Source organism: Hemibagrus wyckioides, linkage group LG15 (genome assembly GCF_019097595.1).
Source record: "Hemibagrus wyckioides isolate EC202008001 linkage group LG15, SWU_Hwy_1.0, whole genome shotgun sequence".
NCBI classification, from domain to species: domain Eukaryota; kingdom Metazoa; phylum Chordata; class Actinopteri; order Siluriformes; family Bagridae; genus Hemibagrus; species Hemibagrus wyckioides.
In genome coordinates this window covers 14,489,934-14,514,099 of record NC_080724.1, presented here as the reverse complement: position 1 = coordinate 14,514,099, position 24,166 = coordinate 14,489,934, and the positions used below count along the sequence as shown (strand labels likewise).

The 24,166-nt window shown below is 44.3% G+C and overlaps 1 protein-coding gene across 3 annotated transcripts in view; it reads right to left on the bottom strand.

Moving 5' to 3' along the window:
• The window catches only part of rerea (arginine-glutamic acid dipeptide (RE) repeats a), a 160,116-nt gene that overhangs the window by 33,394 nt on the left and 102,556 nt on the right, over positions 1-24,166 (bottom strand). For all 3 annotated transcript variants that reach the window (XM_058409149.1, XM_058409150.1, XM_058409148.1), the window contains exons 4-6: positions 4,741-4,846; positions 3,492-3,588; positions 2,429-2,533 (exon numbers count right to left, since the gene is read on the bottom strand). In XM_058409149.1, the coding sequence (XP_058265132.1) occupies positions 2,429-2,533; positions 3,492-3,588; positions 4,741-4,846 (308 nt within the window). The remainder of the gene's footprint in view (positions 1-2,428; positions 2,534-3,491; positions 3,589-4,740; positions 4,847-24,166) is intronic.

Sequence of the window (24,166 nt, the reverse complement as noted above, 5' to 3'; positions counted from 1 at the left end):
ATGAACGGAAGACCAGCAGAAAACAGTCAGCAGCAGCACATTGAATAAACAAACATGTTAATGCTTTCTCAAATATTTATGGATAAAATTATAATCAAATAGATGATGTCGACAGCTTCCTACATACTATTCCATTACCAGGTCACGCAGACGGATGCGCTTTGCCATCTGTCAATGTAGCAGATAGAGATCACACTTTGAATAGACGAGAGTTCCTTAAGCAGCAATGGAAATCAGTATTCAAATTGTAATGAACAGCATGTTCTGTAAATTTGTATAAGCTTATCTAAGAGGACCAAATGTCCTAAAGCTACAAGTTTATGGTAATAAATCATATAAAACATTCAGCTCTATATTTAAATGAATCCACACCTGTTCAGAGTAAGAGGACTGATAAAAGCAGATTACTTTGCCCTAGAAAACAGTGTTTGATCAAGAACAAAGCACAGATAGGGCACAAAAATGTAATGAAATGTGTGTAAGGAGAGATGTCAGGCATCACTGCTCCGATATAAACCATGCTGATAAGCGACTTTTACGTCAGTAGTTTCTATTGTTCAGGAAAGGACTATTTGTAACCAAACAAGGAACAATAGACCAACAGAACAACAAGCACAGCATGCAAGACCCCTATATTCTGCCTCTCGGGTGAGAAGAGACGTACAGAGAAGCCAGGAAGTTACTTTTCAAGTTTTCCAAAGTTGCCAGCACCAACACAATATAACATGGCTGCTGCTGATGATTAGTTAAGCCAAACAATTCCCCTAAGAAATAAATCCATTCTGCCGCAGTGATATCCTCAGACTCTAATGTGTAATATGGGAGAAGGCTTTATGTTCCTTCTTGATAACAGTCTCTTCTTCCACTGACCAGTTTTTAATTATTTACACTCCTAATTTAACACACCTGATTCGGTTAATTAAGTTTTTATTACCAGCGGGTGCATATGACTAAACTTCCCAAACAACTCCATTTTAAATGCAAAAGACAAAACGTAATTAAGAGACGGTCGTTTATTCAGCCACAGTTTAGTTAAACCTGACTCTTCCATGTTAATCAACACATTACTTCCCGTTATCTCTGCTGCCTTTCCATGTCTTTTTTCCCATGCAATAAATGCCGTCTCCAAACTTTTGCCATGCGTGTAATGTTTCTAAACATAGCGTTTCTTCTGATAAACTCTAAATATGATTTTATACATTATTTTATGCAGTAAACATGAGCAAAAGATTTACGTTGCCGTTTTCCATACTTCACTGATTAATTCATCTCATCTTGATGCACTATATAGTATAAAGCTGCTGTCTAAGAAAAGGAAAGGAAAGGGAGAAGAAGGAAAAGGGATATGAAAGGGGGAAGAAGGGAAAGGGATAAGAAAGGGGGAAGAAGGAAAAGAAAAAGGAAAAGGGATAAGAAAGGGGGAAGAAGGAAAAGGAAAAGGTATGAGAAAGGGGGAAGAAGGAAAATGGATAAGAAAGGGTGAAGAAGGAAAAGAAAAAGGAAAAGGGATAAGAAAGGGGGAAGAAGGAAAAGGAAAAGGGATAAGAAAGGGGGAAGAAGGAAAAGGTAAATGATTAGGAAAGGGGGAAGAAGGAAAAAGAAAAGGGAAAGGAAAGGGGGATGAAGAAAAAGAAAAAGGGAAAGGAAAAGGAATAGGAAAGGGGGAAGAAGGAAAAGGAAAAGGCATAAGAAAGGGGGACGAAGGAAAAGTAAAAGGGATAAGAAGGGGGGAAGAAGGAAAAGGAAAGGGGGATGAAGGAAAAGGGAAGAAGGAAAAGGACGAATAGGGCAAGGGAGAAGAAGGAAAAGGAATAAGAAAATGGGGAAGGAGGAAAAGGAAAGGGGATAAGAAAGGGGGAACAAGGAAAGGGGGGAAAGAAGAAAAAGGAAAAGGGATAGGAAAGGGGAAGGATGAAAAGGAAAAGGGATAAGAAAGGGGAAAGAAGGAAAAGAAACAGGGAAAACAAAGAAGAGAAAGAAAAAAAAAAGACAACAACTGCTACATGTACAGTGCAGGGAAATTCTTTTCTCTGCATGTTCTAGCTTGTTAGGAAGCTGGGGTAAGAGCACAGAACACATTGCCCCTAGAGCACATGAGGGTTACAGGCCTTGCTCAAGGCCCTGACAGTGCTGCTCAACTCTGGCAGATTGGTAAAGCCAGGATTCAAACCTTCTGATAAGCGGCCCAGAACTTTAACCACCAGACTGCAAATATATACACACTCACAAGCACCACTGCCACTGAACAAATATAATCATTCACCATGACACAGCACCCATTAAACAACATTTTATAATGTGGAGGTTATTAATACAATTTGTATGACTCAAAATACACTTCATTAGCACTGCTATATTTTACTATTGTGAAAATGTCTTCAAGTACTTTGATAATATTTTCTGACAGTGAAAACCCAGCATGTCTTACCTAGTCTCTGGGTTATATCCTAAAATGTAGAAGAAAGAGTCGATTCGCGGTTTGAACTCCCTGGCTGCGAAAATGTCAGAGAAGTGGGCGATGTTACATTTTCCTCTGCAAAACATAAAACAGACAAACACAAATGAGCCTGAAGTAAATGTGCACATACATTTCCTGCTTTTACAGTAATCATGCCATGAAGGTAAACACATCTGGGTAAGCGGGCTACCAGCTATGGAGCTCAATCACTGCTAAACTAATATTATTGCTTGTGCGAATAAGGTAGAGAGGAATAAAAATCTACTCAGAGGCATTGTTATAGACGGCGTGATCCATTTATTCAGCCTCAGATTTAAACAAGGGATGACTGACAACACATGGGATCTGCCCACGCTCTCTCTCTCTCTCTCTCTCACACACAGCAGAGCTATCAAGAGCCACCAACTGCATCTCGATATTAGTTCACCCTCACTTCCACGCCTATGCTTTCAAAATAACAAGCGCTGGTGTGGTTTGGGTGCTCAGCACACAGAAACAATACCTTTCTCTGAAGATGAAAGGGACAAGGGGCTCGAAGCAAACATTACACCATGCTTGCAGAATTCACAGAGTTTACCCAAAGCCCTGTAATAAGTCAAATCAAAGGAGCTTTTGGGCAGCAGAAGTTGCAGCTAATTTGCCCTGAAATCACTGGTTCAGAACTGCGGCTTTGTGCGCCTCTCCAGCTGGTTTTAGTTAAAGTGCTGGAAAGGAAAAGGAGGAAAAATGGAACACATGGCTGGGGGGGAAGAAAAAAAAAAAGAAAAGAAAAAAAAAAAAAGAAGACAGGGAAGATCTGGTTTCAAACACTGAGAATCAGCATGCCTGTCCTCTTTTTTTTTTTCTTCTTCTTCTGACCATGGAAAAGAACAGCGTGATTGCTTTGAGCTGTAGTGCACATGCAGAATGTTATAATGGAAAAGCTGTCAAGTCCTGAGGTTTTTACTGAGAGGCGCGATTGTTGCTTAGCATGACAAGAGGAAGACTGTGCAGTAAGAAAATACAGATATGACTCAAACAGCAGGTGGGTTACCTGAGGGCCGCCGTATGGTACGTGTCCACGTAGTCCGAGATGAAGAGCTCTCTGCTTTTTACTACAGGGTCAGTGATGACCAGTTCCCGACCTGAGTCTATAAAGAGAGAGATAAAGAAAGACAGAGAGAGAGAGAGAGAGAGAGAGAGAGAGAGAGAGAGAGAAATATGGACCATTAAGACATATTCAAGGGACAGATAATGACTCAGCCATATTGGAAATAAACAAAAAAAACCAAATGATAATAAACATGATGTTTATTATGTACCATAGAAAGACCGTCATCTATCCTGAAGCACCTTCAACTGTTTTATATTTTGTTTTTATATTTATATTATGTAAAATATTTTGTTATACCATCTATATAATCATTATATATACACACATGCACGTAAAATAATACGCATTAAATAAAATCCTCATGTGAATCGTAAGTAATAATAAAATACACAGTATTTTATGCAGACATGTGATGCATTTATTTTACCAGCATAGCATTAGTAGCTACTAGGTTATTATATATATATATAAAGACGTCTGAATGTAAAAAGCAGCACGTAGGCTAAGGGCTGCAGCGTTGAGACATGTAGTCCCATAATCAAATCAATGAGTCTAATGCAAGTTTATTACACGTCTCGCTGCAGAGAGAAAGAATGTGTCCCCAGAAAGATACTGTTGAAAATCGAAAAAGTGAACATCATTACAGAGATCCATTCTGACAGTGCAGGATGAGTGTCTATCATTCTGACCCAGGCTAGGCTAGGACGTGACGTCAAGGAGGGAGGGAGGGGTGGTGGTGGCTGCAGGCTGACAGGACTGCAGAGGCGCTCTTGGCTGTTTTATTACAGTGCATTAAAATCAATGCGGTCTCGACACAAAGCTGAGTGGAAGCCCTAACCTGTTATTACTTCTTGATGTATGCATTAGCCCAGGGATGGCCATGGGACTGAGAGATATTACGCTCAGGGTTATTTGCACTTCACCTCACGCTGCCTTTGTTTGAAGGAGCGTTACTATGGAAACAAGGCCAGCGGGGTGTTTTCGCAGACACGTCCTCTTTTATTTGAGGTGTCATTTACTGTGATGTCTAACACATTGCTAAGGATGGTTAAGTAAAAGGATGTGGCAACCGGATCATATTTTACATGTGTTATTTTGCTAGTGGTAAAAAAAAAAAAAAATCTCTCTCTCTCCCCCACACACACACACACACACACACACACACACACACACACACACACACACATACCGTTCTCATTGTTGCGGTCCTGTACTAGGTGCTGGTAGACGGAGTCGGGTACCTCGGACTGGCGGTAGTACCACTTCACACTCATTAACAGATGGTCCCGTTTACTCTGGAAGAAGAAAATGAGGCAAACATAAACGAATAATAATAAAAAAAAAACAGACATTTGTTTGTTAACAGCATCACAAATTGGCCTCTTGGCAAACACAAGCCTGTGCTGCATGTGCCTTCATGATTCCCTCACTCTGTGCCAAAAGCCCTCAGTGAAAACCAAGTCAATTAAAAAGGGATTGAAAACATTTAGTTTTAATACGGTAAACAGAAAAACATTTGCATTTTTGGACTACTAGGGAGCCAGGCAGGAAGGAAAGCTGTGTGTTCAAAAGGGAGGCGCTTCAAGCTTCAAGGCACAAACGCAGCCACCCTTCCAACTGTATGATAGATTAACTCCTGAATACAACTCCAGACACACATCTGTAAAGCATAAAACCATAAATCCAGCCAAGCAAATCGCATGCCGCTTCCTCTTCTCGTGTTGCACTGCAAACTCCGCCACCCGCTGTCCATTCAGGGGACTGCATGCAGTGCCAGCACTCGCACTTCCCCCAAGTCACCAGGAGGTGGCAGCACTGGGTCACCCAGACCTCCCACAGTCACTGTGCTTTCCAAGCAAGGGCCAGGATGAGGGAAGAAAAGAGCAGAAACACTGTTTTCATTCCCTGACATGAAATATTTATTGTGCCTTCACACAAACCCAACTGACCATTGAAACAGTTTAAGAGAACGTTAAAGAAGCCGCAGCTGAGCACCGAGCGAGCGACGGGGCCTCTGGAGCAGTTGCCAGAAATCACAGTCGTTTTTAACGTGCCTAAAGAATACCACATTCCCCACAAAAAGGGCTGAGCGTGCCATCACATCAGACCACTCGAGGAAAAAAACATCCTGGGTGGAACAGAGAGCAGAGGATTCGTTTCCCCCCTCGGCCTGCCTCACGTTCCCTGCAGTCGCACAACCGAGCAGCAGAGTGAGCTCATTGTTGAGAAATAATGAGGACTCTGCTACATTTCATGTGGACAGTGGAATGAGTGTTAAGCTGCATGCATGTGTAACTGTATATTTCCACCACCTGGGCCTGGCATGGGACATGAGAAGCTGTAAAGTTCTGCTGAAGACTCCATACACATTTCACATGACTCCAGGGCTATTTTTCAAAAAGAGAGAGAGAGAGTGAGAGAGAGAGAGAGAGAGAGAGGAGGGAGGGGGTCCTGTTAAGTCAGAATTTGGTGCCCCCCCCCCCAAGTACCTAACTACGAAGCAGAAATGTAGCTCAATTCAGGTGGATTAAAGACAGTCATTATTAGTCCAGAGTCTAACTGGGCCACTTCTTTGTATCATCAAAAGCACTGTCAGAGTGAATTACACTGCAGATACAGAGACAAGGAGGATTCGCACAGCTTTCCCGGTTCAGAGAAATCTCAGCACTGATACAGCGCAAAGATATTCTCAGCCATTCAGTACAACACAAGCTGAAGCACACCAAACACACACACACACATTCTTTTTACATGAGCATACACACAGCCACGCAGACATCTTGCAACAACAACAACAAAATCATGAAACTAAACGAAGCTGAAACCTGTGACCTTTCTCTGAATCTGTCTCACAGTGGAAATGACTGTTTCCTTATTAAACCCTAATTATGTTTTTATGTCGCAGAGAGCAGATCAGTGCACAGAATCAAATTATCAAGATAAGCACTCGCAGCCAGACAGGAAGGAGAATGGGAGGCAGCAGCAAGCCGCCCATTACAATTACAAAGATGAATTGATTAGTGACATTCCAAAGTGCTCTCGCTGCCGCTCCAACTCTTTCTCCCATCTCTGTGGGCTGTATGTTGGCTTTTGCCCAGCACTCCTGGCTCTCTTGTGAACATGCTATACCTCGCAAAATGAAAACTCGAAGCCAAACGGAGAGGCCACATATTCGATCCTACACCCGGTCTCTCCGAGTAGCCCCATTCACTCCAATAAATCTGAGCTTCATATTACGAGAAGCACACAAAGGCGAGCGCTGGTGATGCCTGAGACGTGGGGGTGGAGTTAAAGAGTGGAAACATTCCTAAGACTATGCAGGCCTCACTACTCTCAAGAATTGTTACGCTGCCCCTTTTGTCTTCGCTCCAATCTCGACCCCCCCCTTGAGCAGAATCATGCACTCACACTGTCCCCTTGTCTCTCAAACAGGCACAAGCAGTAATTACAGCGCAGCCATGTTCAGTCCAAGTGCAGTGAGGGGTTAAGGCTCTTGGGAGAGTCGGGCTTTATAGACCAGTCTGGGAGGTTCTGAGTGTGCAGTGCAACAGCTACTAAAAGCAATACAGCCTGAGCTGAAATGCCAGCAGAGAGATTGTGCTCCAATAATAACAACAATTAAACAAGAACAACAACGGCAGCACAAAGAGCATTTCTTGCACCGAGAGGCGCGAGGGTGATTAATCAGGAAACCGCTTTGAAATGAACAACATGAGATTGCAGGTAGTGTAATACAGAGAGTTAAGGAGTTGAGGTTTTTTTTTTTTTTGCCAACGAGGTCACGTTGTCCTGTTCCCACCTTCATTTGATTGACAGCACCATGCCACTCCCCTGCCAGGCCACAGTATCACTAGATGACATTACACACTGCCTTCTGCTTAGTGGAATCATTAAACATGGCCACTGCAGCACCTCTCCTGGCAGCTCTCATCTGTTAGCAAGAGGGTGACTTGGGGCACGCTCACATAACTCCCGCATTAACAAGAGAGCCTGGTGAAACTGCAACACTGAACCCCTTTCCGTGTGCTCGTGCCATATTACGCCGTCACAGCCCCTGGCTAAGCAAAACCAGACCCGCCGGCAAGCATTAACAGGAAATATGGGTTTATTTTCCGAACGTTTACATTCTGTTTCTCTTTCGCACAGCAGATCCAAACTCCCGAGTGCTTTAACAGGCTCCAGTTTCAGTACAGGGCAGAGTGTGGCCACTGGAGGAAGCCATGAAAGCTGGGATCTCCCACTTCCTGGACAAGATGGAGACCGGGAAAGGGGACGAATGTGCATCTCAGAACAACCAGAGGAGACAAAACGACTGGGGAGTGTCTCACTGAGTGTGTGTGACATGGTGGCATCAGGCGGACAGATCTATGAGCTAATCTCCTTTCCAAACATGATATGATTAGTGCGCAGCACACATGCAGGCAGCGCTGCTTCAGGATGCTCTCTCATACATGATGGATGTGGCTCACATACTGCTTCCGCCCAGTGCTCTCTCTGACTCGCTGATATAGACCAGACACTGCTACACTCCATAAAAACCGTATGACTGACACACACACACACACACACACACAGTAAAGCTCTTCCATGTGTGCCCCCAGCGTGCAAGGCTTCCCACAGCTGTGTGTGCATGAGCGAGTGAGGAAAAACATTCCCACACTCTGTTCTAAACGAACAAAGAAAGGCGAGAAAGCCGCATGCACACAACCTGAATGTGTATTGTGTGGAATAAGCAAGTGCCATGCAGAAGCACTAACACGGAAAAAAGGGTGCTGAGCCAAGCTGAGACAAGCTCCACTATGCGGAGACGCAAAAGAAGCCTTTTGCATTGCCTCATAGCTTGAGAGTAATTGAGCTGCCCTGCCTCTCCTCTCGCAGGCTCAAACTAATAATGGTAAACAAGTGTTGATGACATGTTTCCTCCCTGCAAGAGCCTGTGTACAGATTACTCCTCCTCCGCCCGTCAACAAGAACAAATGCAAGCGGGAGGGGAGGAGGGGAGAGAGAGAAAAGGAGAGGAGGGGGAGTCACAGCTGTGATGGCGGCACAGTCAGGACCTTTATGCTGCTCCACATAGGGCGCCTCTCTTTTCTCTCTTTCTCTCCCTCTCTCAGCGCCCATGCTATTTAGATATTAAATCTCCACTCGCTTTGAACACAGCCTGCCCATCTGTCAGCCCCGCTCTCGATTGGATTTGACGAGCATTATGCAGTCGGGAGATACGGAGTGTAACAAAACCAGGATACACTGTACACAATGCACAATGACTCGGTCGTTTGCTGGTGGTGTGTCGAGATGTAGATCCGCTGCTACTGTACCGCTTGTCTTTTTTGGAATAAAGCAGGGTGACTCATGCAGAGCTGGACGTGCAAATAATGCTAATTAAGACGTGCCCGCTGTGGCTGTAATCGTATGCAACACTACAGAGACACTTCAAACATTTAAGAGCCTGAGCACTTCACATAATCACTCTCTGAGCTCCCTGCAGGACTCGATCCAGAGTCACGCGATACGCCAAGGCCCGGTTGATACCCGGAGACGGGGCACGGTGAGCGTTTGGTTTACTCTGCCCAGCAGGTGTGCCTGGGCACTTCCCCACTTCCCCCTCCTTTTCCATCTTGTCCTTCACTGCTGTCTCCTCCTCCTTCCTCCTTTCAGCCTGCCCCCCCCACTAAGTGCTCAAACACTTAACAGCTAATGACTGAAACGTCGAAGGCTAGGGAAGCAGTGGAGGGGGGTTCATTTGTCAGCCGAGAAATGATTGACAGGAGTCTCTGGGCTACAATGTGTTTAATATTTAAAAGAGCTTGTTATTGTGTTGCTATGCAGAACTAACAATGTTGCCATGCAGCTATCACACTGGTGTGGATTTAAGAAGTCAAACAAATAATAAAGCACAGGCAAATGAGCGTTTATTAGGTCAGTGTCGCAGAAATATACACGGAGGTGATAAACGGTGATAGGCAGGTTGATAACTGATAAGGAGACCAATTTAGCTGTCCCATGAAACAATGTGCACGTCTCCTTATCTCTCGACCGACATTTCTCTCTCGGCAGAAGTCGCATGTGCTTCCTCTTCTGTTAGGCAATACAGAGAGAAAGAGGAATAAATCTGCTTGTCAATGAGACTATCGACATCAACAGCACAGACATCAGAGAGACTCGCACTGCAGGGGCTCTACATCATCTACACTTACCTACACATACACACACACACACACACAAAACAGTGAGTGAGCATTCAGCATGCTAATTCAGCTCATCATGGCGGCTCCAGCGATGATTCCATGCCTCACTATTCTAATTTGCATTTGCTTCCACCACAGCTTTTATCTACACACACACACACACACACACACACACACATACACACATGCTATTCCAGATGCTTCACGGTTGCTAATGGTGCAGATTTCTGCCCTGGAATTCAGCAGGCATTTTTTTCAGCAATGGACTCGGATATCGGCAGGGCAGAAACATGAAGCTATTCAGAGATGTGGGTAAAGCAGGCAAGCCGTGTCACTGGCCTGACATGAGATGTCTCCGATATGCTCGTTCATTTCGCCTGCACTTCATGCTTGGCAGCAGACGCTGCCAAGTGGCTGGACTGCTGACTGACTGATGACTGAGTCAGTCCACAGACAGTTAAGTGCTGGACAACAGTCACACACAACCACAACTCACAACTCCTGTTCCGTCAATTTAAGAGCCTGTTTGAGGTAACGCTGGTTTGACGAAGGATTTCTGGGTACTGCCTGTCACAGAGACAGTGGAGACCTGGTTAAGCCATGGCTAAATGGATTAGCCGATTTGGTCAAGCGTGAGGTAAGCTGTGGCATGGAAATGGCTTGGGGGCATCAGCTACTCCTGCCAAAACAATCGGGCTGATCTCAACCCCCAGCTGCTCCTCCCAGCTCTGCTACCCCACTCCCCAGGGCAGAATGATGAGGAGGCGTGTGTGTGTGTGTGCGCGCATGTATGTGTGTGTGAGGTGGGGGGGCTGCCAAGCCTGGCATAATAGGCTTTGTTGTTGCTGCTGTTTTCCTGTCTGCACTCTAATCGCTGTGGTGACTTGCTCATGTGATGATTATTAGATTGGGCTGATTGCAGCACTCAACGTGTGAGACAGTAACTGAGAGAAAGAGCAATGTCTATTATATGTAGATTGTACATTTTATTATGTCTAGATTCAGAACAAGTCCTGTTTGTTGTGTGCTGGTCAGCTGAAGCTTGACCCCTCTCTCTTTCTCTCTCTCTCTCATGCACATTCCAGATGCTTTGTGCTTTTTAAAACACTGCATCAGATCAATGGCAGGTATCCAAGAAAAATTAAGAAATTGTATTACTAGGTATGTAACCGGACATGCCTCCCAGCTTCAACCAATCAACAGCGCCTGAAGGTTGGCCGTCACACGGCACTGAAGATATATGTGAAGCACCGGCAAGACTTTGAAACACCGCATGGCAAGGCACCGTAATTATCCATGAATCTCTGTGTCACGTAATAAATACGGTTCAGCACTCCTATAAAGAGCATTTCTCATTCCCTCCATGGGTGTGATCCATCAGCACAGCCTGGCTAAACCACATCAAGAACACAGTGCTCACAGCACACAAACATTCATAGAGACACACACACACTACTGCAGCCCACCATTACAGAGATAAGGTCACCATCTATAGACACGTCATGGCGCTGAAACTGATGCAGGCTGAAAGAGAGGGAGGGGGAATGAGAGAGAGAGAGAGAGAGAGAGAGAGAGTGACTGCTCAACAGGCACAAAGAGAAAAATCACCTGTCTTCCTTCCTCTCTCTTTAATTACACACACACACACACACACTGCAGTACAATAAAGGCACAGCCGCCTCGCCCCACTCTGTTTGTATGCAGAGACACATACAGTCGTGAGCAAACAGAATTAGCTGCAACGCTGAGGCACATCATTGTTACATATCCAGCCTACAATGTGTGCATTATAAACATACACTGTGTACACCCATGCACATGCAAACACACACACTTTAGTGAGACAGGCTGAGTGGTTATGAGACTGAGACAAAGACAGGATTTAGTAGCCTCAAGCGGAGTATTCAGCCTGGACAGGGGGATGAGAAGATGAGCAGACCCACTGGTCAGAGGTCAGAGGTTCTAGCTGACTCTCAGCTTATGGTTTATTCCCAGCATGCCATCTTTTATGTTCAATCTTCCCAAGGTGACATACAAACGCACATACACCACTTCCCACCTCTTTTATTTTTAATTTTTTATTTTTTTTGTTGAGTCAAGTGCCTTCAGAGGGCTGCCAGATAAAAAGAGAGGTCAATCTAATTAGATGTAATGAGGTACTTCAAGTGCGCACAAAAAATGAGATCTAGACGTTCACGCCGTATTCTTTCCCATCATCGATTTCCTTCAAAATATCAGCAAATTTCTGTGTAGGAGGTGTAAGAGAGAGCAAAAAAATGTTTTACAGCAAGTACTCGCACATTGATCATCTTTTATGACAAGAGTGTGACTGAAAAAAAGAGTGCCTTGATAAAGAAAGGAGACACTAACCAGAGCTGACAGCTTGGCGCACCCAGTTAACCGAGTGTGTGGGTGTGTTCATGCACATAGCCGCTTACTGGGGTGTGGTTATTGATGGGTCTGTAATGCTGTGCATCATTAGCACAGCAGTCGCAAAAGACTCACCACTCATTTTGCTTTAACCCCGCCCATACACACTGAGCCCGCCAAACAGACTCGCTGACGGACGGCTCAAGCAGCCAATGTCCAGGGGAGCTGAAACAATAAGCGAGCATTCCTACACCCGAATGACGTGCATTGTTTGTTTGCAATACGGCTTAGATCGAGATCCGTTCGCAGCTCCTCCATGCACTTGTTTTTATCCTCTGTCTCTGGGTAGCACATACATGCAGGATGTTTTCCAGCCCACTGCTGCAATACAGATCACAGCTATACAGCACTGACCAGCCTGACAACACACACACACACCCCACCCCCTGTGAGACTGATTTCATGCTGTCGGCACTTCTATGTGGAAGACAGAAGTGAAAAGGGTTTAGCAGCCTGGATGATTGAAAGTGATCACTGAGAAACAAAGCAATCCTACATTTTGTTGTTGCTTCCATAGCACAGTGACTAGTATTATAACCAAGTACCCATGTTGACTTAGGATATGGACGGAGTGAGACGGACTGGTTAAACCCACTTGTTCGTAGCCAAGAGCCGCACTGTACCCAAATACCTATGTTGATTTTGATTGCCCATTTTGTCGGGGTACAAAGAGTACCATATGGATGGAGACAGAAATATTTTTGATCATTTATGGGTCAAATGCAAACGTTCATAACGAGGCCTTAAGAGTCCTGCTGTAGCAAATTATCCATGCACTCTTGCCAGGGGACATTGGGGTGGATCTAAAAATAGCCACTGACTGGTAAAATGTTGTCACATATTTGTCATCAACTTCCCTTAGCTGGAGAAGTATATGGCAAAGCAATGACCCGTTGTAGTGCTTGATTAGGATTATTATAAGATTCGTTAAACCAGAAAGGTTTAGTTCGGTCAGGTGTCCTCATCAATATGTAGAAGGACTGCAAATTTTGCTGGTCCATTTGCCAACCAAACTGCAAATCAAAACAGCTCCTGCTTTCACACGTACTGCTATTCGACCGGAAACATAAAGTGGTACTGTTAGGATAATTTGCTATTTGGATCACAGAATCATGTCGTCCCAGACTGTCTAGTAAAAAAAAAAAAAAATGGCACTTAGCATGTTCCTTCTGTCTAGAACCACACACACAGGCAGCCATGCAGCTGTCCATCCTGAGGCCATTCTCACAGGGCCCTCTCATTACCTTCATAACAAGAGAGTGGAAACTTCACATCCCCCTTTTAGTGTTCCGCAGGCACATCCGCTACCTCCGCCTGCTCTTGCTTTAAACGCCTCTCATTCTCATCCAGCCCACGATGTGCTCAGTGAAGCAGCAGAGAGCCAGAAACCACTCACGACTTGTCAGAACATTAAAGACAAAGGAGACTTTATTAAATAGTTAAAATCGGAAAATTGTCGACGGTGTGAAACCCCCCTCCCTTTCCTCAGGCCGCCTCCAGTCTCTGTCACTCTCATCATTTCTCTATTATTCTTGCCTCAGCTAATCCTCCTCACAGCCACTCCACATTGAGACTAATCTAACAGGCATTACACCAGTCGTATGCTTCTGCATCTCTAAGCAAGCCTACAGGTCAACGGTCTAAGCTGCTGCTGCTTCTTCTGCTAATAATAATACTACTAATAATAATAATAATAACTTTATTTCTCACACAAGGCTAAAAAACGTCCACGTATCCCCATATGAGCTGCTGCTCGTTAATTAAAGCTATGCTTCATCATGAAGTGGCTGGGGGTTTAGTACTGCTCTCTGATGGCCGCCTGTGTGATGGGACTGATTGCTGGAGTGGCTGATTGTTATGGAGCACTGATGGCTCCTGATCATTAGCGTCTGAAGACCACCAAGCAGTTCCACTCTCACATTCGACTTAATTCTCAAAGACCCTTCCACCACCCCTCCATCCAGGCGTGGCAGCGAGCTGAGCGAAGGGCAGTGTACCCCTCATCACGCGCCTGTTCCGGCCACTGTTTGGCATTTAAATGCCTTTTGCGGCAGCAAACAGTTCGCACCTAATTACAGAAGGCAGGCAGCCGTAGCAAAGCGTGGAGCTGCAGCAGCACTTTCACCATCTTGTGCAGCTAAAAAGAAAGTGCACCTTTTTAAATACTAAATTGGCCAGCTGCTCTGAACATCTTCAGAGAGGCCAGCCAGAGTTTTTGAATTAGCCCGGCCCTGCTGCTATGGGCTTGCCGTAATCAATTGGCCTGTATACAAGGCTCCCTCTCTCTCACACACACACACAGCTCTGTACTCTCTTAGATGATGTGACTTAGATGATGTGATCCCAACTTTATGTGGGGGGAAAAATAAAAACCTATAAAAGGCTGTGTTAACAAATTGACTGGTAGTGTTATAATTCAACACCTGGCTGGATTGTCATAAATACCATGTTCCTGGCGCATACACACACACACACACACACACACACAATCGAAAGATAGCATAGCACGCCATTCATCTTATCTGCATGACAGCATCTCTTCATAACTGAAAAGAGGGAGACTCTGCCTGTCTCGGTTAAGGCTCAGAGAGAAATCAATCACGTCAGAATTCATTAGAATTCCTTCCAGTGGCTCTCTCAGCTGCTCTCGCTCTGTTTTTTTTCCCCCTTATCTCTTTTTCTCTGTCTGCTCATCTCTACTACACAGGAGGGATAAATCACCATGACGATGTCACCTGATGAAGGGCACTCAGTCAGACCCGGCTCGGCGTGCCTCCGTCTCCAGCAGTCAACCCACTCATCCCCATCAATGCACTATTAATGAGAATCTCTTTCACTCAGCATCTCCGAGCACACACACACACCTCCTTCACCTATTCTCTCAGCTTAGCCACCTTCACCACACACATATTCAAATCTCATCGAGTACCAATATTGCAGGTGGCGTTTCCTGACACACTGCCTCTGGAAGGCATCAGAGTGGTTGTGAGTTCTCCTTCACCCACTCTCTCCACTCTGTATTCCTCAGGAGTTGCAGTCGCGGTGCATGTGTGTAGCACAAATATTTCTGAGTGGCACCGGGGAACGCTGAGAGAGCAAGTGTGTCACGCTGACAGAAAGACAGGGATCTCAATCGGTTTGAACCACGCACACACACAGGTTGCCAGACTCCATTTCACCTTCTAGGGAGAGCTGCACATTAAATCAGTCCATTTGACCTACAGTGGAAAGCAGAAGTGGCGCGTCTCCTTTCAGTCAGCCAGGCTCAGCCTGGACGCGTGTCCCCGCTGCATGGAGGAGATTACAAATGGAGCACATCACCTGCACTCCGAGCGCGCCTACAGCTACTGATTTATCAACTGTGCTGCTCGGATTGAGCGCTTTCGCAAAAAAGAAACAGGAAAAAACGAACAAAAAAAAAAAGAAAGAAAAGAAAAAGCACAGAGGTGGTGTACTCAATATGACGATCTGTTCTTACCCTCGCTCATTACTTTATCTTACAGCTATAAAGAGTTATTCCCCCTCAAATGGCCAGGGCATTACTCCAATCTATAAATGGGACGTTATGTTCAATAGCCCAAGGTTAGCGTCTCAGGACTGGAGCACTCCATCGCCCAGCGCCCTGTTCTTTATGTGCGGCTGATGAATCCGCTCGCAGCTCACGGCTGCTCCGTCTGAGTGTTTACGAATTCTGAGTTGAGAGGAGACAGAGCACGGGTGCGGGGAAAAAATAAATAAAACATTCTGTCCTTGATAAGAATCCCTCTAGAGCGCCTCCACTCCCTTTTGCTGGAGCTGGCCTGTAATGGATTTGTGAATTAATTTCCTCAAACGCCTGGATTTGCATGAAATCATGGCTAACGGTGCTCTAAAAAAGGCGGTATAAAAAAAATCAATTAAGATTAGCAGGCTTGCTAATACTGCTGTGTCCTCGTCTCGGCTTCACAAAGAGCGTCTTGCGGCGAACGGGCTCTGAAATAAAAAAAATAAATTTTCAAATACCTCTACACTGCATCAAACAAGAGCTGTTTTGAAGCTAGGAGGAAAAAATAAAAGCGCCATATGAGGACGGACACGACTGCGGTGTAATGTGACAGCTTAGAAACATCAAGATTTGATGAATGGATCGATTCAGCATCAGACAAGAAGTACTATTATTAGAGCTTTTTTTTATTTTTACCTCACAAAGAGTGCAGAAGTCTCGGTGCAGAGTCTCGGTCTCAGAGTCTCGGTGCAGAATTGGGAGGACAGGACCTCTTTTGCTTAGAATTAGAATGAAGTAAGAGCCTCATTTTAGTCCTGTGAATTGACTGTATCTGGGCACCATTAAATTTATTATCTTTTTTTTAAAACTTGGTGTGTTTAGAGTAGAGCCTCGGCTCTGTGCCGTGCCCTTTATTAAAACCACAGCAGATCCTGACTGACACGAGCCGGAGCTTTCTAACCTAAACGACGGCCGTTCAAAAAAGTGATGGCACCCCATATGCAACCAATTCGCAATATTAAATGCGAGCTACGCGTGTGACTAAGGGTCTACAGATAAAACTGCATTAAAAAGAGAAGCTTAAATCAACCATAAAACCAAATGTCAGGCACAAAGCGAGCGCAGCTATTCATCTTAACGCAACAGGGCCGATAATAAATCATAAGCAGCCGAGCGAGATCTCTAAAGTAAATACAGCCATGCAGAGGGAAAGAGCTGGATTATAGTAAGGCAAATAGTGTGACCTAAGAAGAACACACATGCAGGCATTTGCAACTCTTCTATACATAAAAAAAAAAGGAAAACTGTATCCAACATCCCCTTTTTCCTCTTTTAAGCAACCCACCCCCCTCCCGCTTTCCTCCCACACATGGGGTTCCAGCAGAGCTAATTTGCAACATGTGTTCTTTAATAGAGAAAACCGCCCAACAGAGGCATGTAAACCCCACACAACTATATATCCAGTTCTACAACTCCTTTTTTTTTATTTTTTTTTTTTATTGGCACATCACACTTTGGACAAGCTGGAAATTGGACCGGCTGAGTGAGAAGCGGCGACCAGACCGTCCGGGCGACATAGGGGAAAGGAGCAAGGGGGAAAAAAAATGGAGACAGATGAAAAGGAAGCTGTGTAAGGTGTCATGACTCCAGCAGGGGAGTAAGGACCACTAGCTGGTGTCAAGGGGATCCAATTTCACAAAGGCCACGCTGAGCTGATGTGTTTGGGGAAAAGAAAAAAAAAAAAAGGGGGGGTTCAATAAGCAGCACTGGCTGTGCCACTAGAATACGAGGAATCTTGCTAATGAGTGCATACTGATTTACTCTGAAAGATGAGTCAGCGGTGGCGAGGGAAACATTTTTAGTTAACAAGGAAAAATGAGTTGAGAACAAACCCGACTGAGTGCAAATTCCCTCGTAACATCTTGTACCCTAAAATTGGAGATCCTTTCAGTTTGATTTAGCAGCTTTGTTACCGCCGTTTTAACGTGATGAGGCAGATGTAATTAAAATGCTGAAGATTATGGCAGGCTGATGGCTTGTTTTTATTACAGCCTGTGGTCCTGTAATAAAAGAGTAAATATTACCTTCCTGGTTGTATCTGTTACATGACTTTCTCTCTTCCCCACAGACATCAAAGCGGGAAAAAAAAAAAAAAAAAGATAGAGAAGTCTGCTTTTTTCCTTTTAAAGATGAAACAGTCGAGTTGAATGCCAGGCCTCACCGTTCTGCGCTTCAGACACCAGTAAAGACATCAGAGGAGGCAATTTGCTTGTGATGTGCCAAAAACTGCCACCGTGGCACTGCACAATTCGAGGGGCTTAAAAGTAACACAGAGCACGACGACTACTAATGCTTTAACGGCTCTATTAAAACCAAACCCGAACATTAAAATGTAAACACGTGCACAGGGTTGCTGGTATGTTTATGCAGCATCAGCAGTTTGTCCAGCAGACGTGTTTAACCGTCGGGTCAGCACTCGTCCTTACAGGCTGAACCTGGAGCCCCGCCCTCAGTGTCATGTAAAAGTCTGGTGTGACCAATCGCAGGATTGTTCAAGCATCCAGACACCAGGGACAGAAACACATCTCTTATTACACGAGTCATTTGTTCTCAGAGATGCTGTACACGGATTACACACAGATTTTTTATTTATAAAGTATGTATGCATAAGTATATATATATATATATATATATATATATATATATATAAAGTCCATGCTTCACTTTTGCAGGCAATTTTAAAGCATTTGAAGATTTATTTCTAACTTCTAACTATTTCTAACTAAGTTTTCTTACAGTATGATGGTCACAGTATGTTACATGAAAAATTCCCGGCCAACACTTACCTGCTAGCTAGACTTTATTGTTAGTTTTAGGTAAGATTAGGTAGTGTATTGCTTATTGTATTTCTTCTCATTACTGTTATTGTTACTGTTACTGTTATTCAAACAGATGGTTTTCTTCACACATTTCATAACACAGAATGCCAAGCTCGGTAAATTTAGTTCGCGTGAAAGCTACAGCACTCTACTGTTTAATATCCAGCATCTACATTCAATCATAAATAAAGATTTTACTACTACATAGTGTAAAAGTGGGAGGAATTTATGACATTCAGTCGGTTAAATTCTGTTTATATACAATTTTTCCAACAAAAAATGCGATAATAATGTATAATAATATAATTTAATCTATAAATCAGCATCTTGGTGCAGTGTGCAACAGTTCACTACTGACCTCAGGAAAACGTATTATGATGTTGTTTATCACTCTATCGATATGTTGTCCATGCTTACTACAGCCTTCAGTTACAGTTAGCACTTCGGATAAACACCTTTATTAACAGGTTATTAAATATTTATTTTTGAAAAATGCTGATTGCACATGCTTGCACAAATACAAACACCTGGGCTGGCACACATGAAGGTAGCTGTGCATTGTAAAGCCTGGATAATGAAACGTGGTGAGAATGGCTCTGTTTAATAATTTAGTTTCGCCGTTGAGGAGCCGCTATTGATTGCGCTTCCAGGAGTCTTATGAAAATGTTATCTCGAGCCTCAAAACCTCCAGCGCCACTAGCCCGCTCCATCTGGCAATGCAATCATCAGCCGGAGCTCTTCTACCCTGTCTCTGACCTCACACATCTCCATTTTGATTCTGTCTGTTGTTCTCCTCTTCCTGCTCCCTCTATCCCATACCCTGCACACAGCTGCTCTCTGAAACGGTGTTTACTGACTACAAAAGGAGCTGCGAAGAAAAAGAAGCGAGGCGAAAAGAAACAATCCAAGGCAAACAAACAAAAGCGGAGAGGAAGCTCTTGAATTACGCTTGATTATGCTTTATTAAAGATTTCATGGCCAGACTACAGTACCATTTCAGCCTTGAGAGATCGGAGGATCGCTTTATTTATTCATTGCCGCACTCGTACGGACAATCGAACCCGAAAACATGTCCCTTTAGACAAGCGGTTGAGTATCTTTAAAAATGTACAACGGACACAAGCTCTTCTACCTTTAGCTCTGGAAAAATGCCCATTTGAATGCAGCTGCTGCTGAAGCTGAGAGGACTGTGCTCGGCTTAGCGCCTAATGTCATTAGCACCAGTGCTGTTAATGCTTCTTTCAGTGGAATTTCGAGTGTACATTAATAAACACGGCCATTAAGCCGGCATTTTTTGCAGCAGATTTACTCTTAACGCTGAACCAGTGCTTTAAGGGCTTTGGAGTCGGGGGTTTTTACCAAATAAACTGCGGCAATAAAATAAGCGGAAAGTGCACTGCTAAGAACCTAATTCAATGAAACGCTAATTCAAAACAAAACAAATATACTGAAGAGTCAATTCTGGCTACTGCCTAATAAAATCACCTGGGAGGGGGAAGGGGAAAAAATAAATAAATAAAAAACCTGAAATGCTCATGAAAAGCTGAGCTTGCTTTTAATAGCTGCTGAATTTAGAAAATAAATCTGTCTCTTCCTACAGTATTGGTGCACGGTTTCAAAACCCGCTCCCTACAGACCCGGGTCATGTACATGTATTTCAATCTGCCTTACGCATGACACGAGCACTCCGGCTCCTGCAAAGTCTGCTGCTGTGGGTAATCTTTCAGCAGGACTGGAGAAAGCACACAATAACTGCAGAGCGTACCTGAGAGCCACTGGTGAGCCACGCACCTTTACATATTTATACATGCAAATCTGCTGGCTTGTTTCCACAGGCTGAGCGGCCGGCAAAGACAGAGAGAGAGAGAGAGAGAGAGAGAGAGAGAGGAAAAAAGGGGAAGGGGGGATATCAAGTGTAGAACTGGCACTTGAAGAAAGCAAAGGGGAGGGAGAAAGATGGAAAGACAGAAAGAAAGACAGAAAGACAGAAAGAAAGACAGAAAGACAGAAAGACAGAAAGAAAGAAAGAAAGAAAGAAAGAAAGAAAGAAAGAAAGAAAGAAAGAAAGAACGCAGAGAGACAATGAAATAATTAGAGAAAAAGCCTGAGAGAGAATCAGAGCCCATTTCTTCGTGGTGCTTAATGACTCTGTTGTAAAGATGGCGCTGGCTGGCGTGCCGCTCAATAAATATTAACAAGTACTGCGAGTGATGGCGCTGCTCACTGATCCATAATTGCGTTTCAAAATGCTGAAGCCAAACAGAGAGAGAGAGAAAGAGAGAGGGGGGGAGAGAGCAGTGAAGAGTGGTGTAGTGGTGTAAGCAGAATTCTGTGGACTGATGAGCAGACAGCACTCATACCGGCCAAGCCAGGCTGAATGAGGATTTAATCACAGCCACAGAGAGCATTTAATAGAGACACTGGCCATTCATTATGCTGCTAATGCTTCCTCTTCACAGTGTCGTGACTGCACATGCTATTATTCTTCTCTTCCTGTTCATGCAAATCTTGTTTAAGCCATTTTTTCCCCCAGCATGGTAAAGAAGCATACCTTACACAATGCACCGTGGGACACAATTCAACACGCATGCTTCACATTTTCAAAAAAATAAATAAATAAAAAACAAAAATCACTTTTGTCCCAAGTTCCTCATTTATGCACATATATTTGCATCTTTATGCAAGCGTTTTAATTAATGCTGCGAAACATTAGCAGGCTTTGGGGATAAGTGGCAAAGCCATCAGGCGAGAATTGCACTCTGCATCTCATGCATGAAAGATTGCATGCTCTTCGCTCTAGGAAGGTTTCCCGCAAACGCTTCAAAACCACGTCTGCACCGTATTCACGCTAAAAGTAATCAATGTGTGTTAATTGCCGTTTGGTTTCACTCGGGGTCAGTGCCAGGCCGATTCACTTTGTTGTGCCCTCCCTGTCTACTGCCCTGAGCTATTGTTTCCAGTAAATCATTAAACTCTGAGCCTCGGCTCTGTTACCAAACGGAGCGAGGAGGACGACGCAAACTCGGCTAACCTTTAGCAGCCGGGACGCATACTCGAACACGTCGCTCATATAGACGCTAAGTGAGACGTTTAAAATATTAAAAAAAAACACACACGCATAAATAAAAAAAAAACAAACAAACCCAAACAAATTACTAAGTGTTTATTGGCAAACAATAACATGCGTCCGCCCCCCCTCCGGCCAGTCACGCTCGACTAAAACCATGAATCCTTTCAGATAATTGTATTGTACATCGCATCTAATTAAATGTCCATAAGCAGAGAAAGAGCGAGTGGAACAGACCAGGGATTTTTTTTCTCTCGGCTGAGCCCCCAGAGGAAAGCAGCAATCACTCCATTAGAGACTGTTCCGTGCTGCAGCTGAGCTGGCCAATATCAGCAAATTAGTTTAGCTATGGGGATGGGGGAGGGGCTGCCCACACACACACACACACACACACACACACACACACACACTCTCTCACACAGTCACTCATCAGGCATACACAGGCAGCTGAAATTAGAGGAAAGCAAGATCGAGGGACACACAAACAAAGAAGAGAGAGAGAGAGAGAGAGCGCGAGTGATGTGAATAGGGAGGACAGCAGCAAACAAAGAGACTGGACGAGTGTATCGAGCAGAGAAGGCGCTGATGTGAAGGTGCTGCTCATGATTGATTCACTGGTGTACAATGTACTTTGTGTCTAACCCCCCCCACCCCCCCACTGAGAGATCGCTGTCGTTCTCCTCTCTCTTTCCTCTCTCTCGGGCAAAGCCGAGGGCTCTGATCCTAACTTATCGGGTGTCAAAGAGTGAGTCGAAATGCAGAGATAACGCTGTGCTGTGCAGCTGTGTGACTGTAGAGCCACACAAAGAGAGCTGATCGCTAACAAAGTACAGGAGACCAGGCACAGCTGGAACACTTTCCATTTCTTCCTCGATTACACCAGGGTAATGTGATCAAACACTGTATACAACGCTTTTACTACAAAGAACGTGTGCTGTCGTGTACAAGCCCCATCGTCTTGTGCGGTTTTTGGTGAAGAACTGAAGTATATCTGAAACAGCAGGAGTGTGAGAGCTGCAATAATGAGCAATATCTGCATACGTTGTGGGTATGCGCAATTTCGCTTCCCTCCCAGAAAGCTGGATTAACAAACTTCACTCTGCACACGGTGAAGTACTTCTGTAAGGGCTTTATTTCGGTAATGTTTATTTAACGTTTTAGCAAGAAGGCTTTGGCGTCAGCACTTTGTAAATATCAGGGAGGTTTCTGCCACTGTGCGTTTTCTGGTTTCTCTGTGACGCGACGAGAAAACAGATAAAGCTGGCGAATGTTTACAGTTAACAAACGACATGTGATTACAGGAAGTGAATTGTTCATGTGGCCGTTAAAATGTGTTGTTCTTTAACAGATGGAAAAACCGCCATCGTTAAAGGATTCTTCCGAGATCAGGGCAATAAAACACTTCATGGTATGCTGTAATTAGAAAATAATCTGTTACTGGCATTGATTATTTTCCTATAACAGCAGGTCTTGACGTGTTTTATTCAAGAATTTAAATGGGAATAAAATGGAGCAAGGAAAGAATGATCATGCCACTGATTTCACATGCGATACAGATTTTAGCAAGAACAATACTTAAAGAAAACAAATAATCAAACAGAAAAAGACACCTCCTGAACCTTGACTAGCGGTTCTTTATGAAATCCCATGCACTGTAATTGTTTTGACTCTTTGCTACTAATCCAATTCTGCAACGTAGAACAAGCGGCGAGGGAAAAACTTGGGAATAAAGACTTCGCTGCAAGATTTCCATTAATATCACTTCCTTGTGCTGTCAGGAAGTGGGCGGTGAAGGGCGCATATATAAGCACTTTTTTATTCCTATTTATGTAGCAGTCAGAGAGAACAGATTTGTTTGGATCGGTGAAACGCTCCACCTGTCATCACATTAAAATTGCGCATATCGCGGGTTCTCCACTAATGGGCTGAGGATAAGGAGTAAATACACTGTGGCTGCCAGTGTCCTTGAACTCAGCATGCATCACTAGCCCTTTAGAGGCTTGTGAAATGGTGCTGGGCTAACTGCCGTTAGCATAACAGGAACCCATTATCGCACCTGGGAGAGAAGGAGGACGAGAGGGAACGAGAGAGAGAGAGAGAGAGAGAGGGATGGAGAGATAGAGATATCTGCCCTGATTTAACATAAAACCAGCCGTGGTGAGCAAACACAGCGGGGGCAGAGTGATTCATAGCTAAAGCTGGCCCCTCCTAAGGTTATCTACTTACACAAGACCAAAAGTGATTGAGTGTGTGTGTGTGTGTGTGTGTGTGTGTGTCAGAAAGAGAGAGGGCATACGAGAGAGGAACATAACAGCACCTCACATTTTTCCACCCCATTTTCCCTCTCTGTAATCTCCTTTATTCAGTCCTGTGCCACAGAGCTGTTTACACAAGGCGAGGGCAGCCCTGTCATCTGTGCCTTAATCGCAGCTGAGAGCCACACACACACACACACACACACACACACAGCAGAGGGAGACGGAATCTGTCTTTGTCTGTGTACTGTGTGTGAATCATATGCGATATGAATGTGAGCGTGAAATCAGCAAACTGCAGATAAGTGTTAA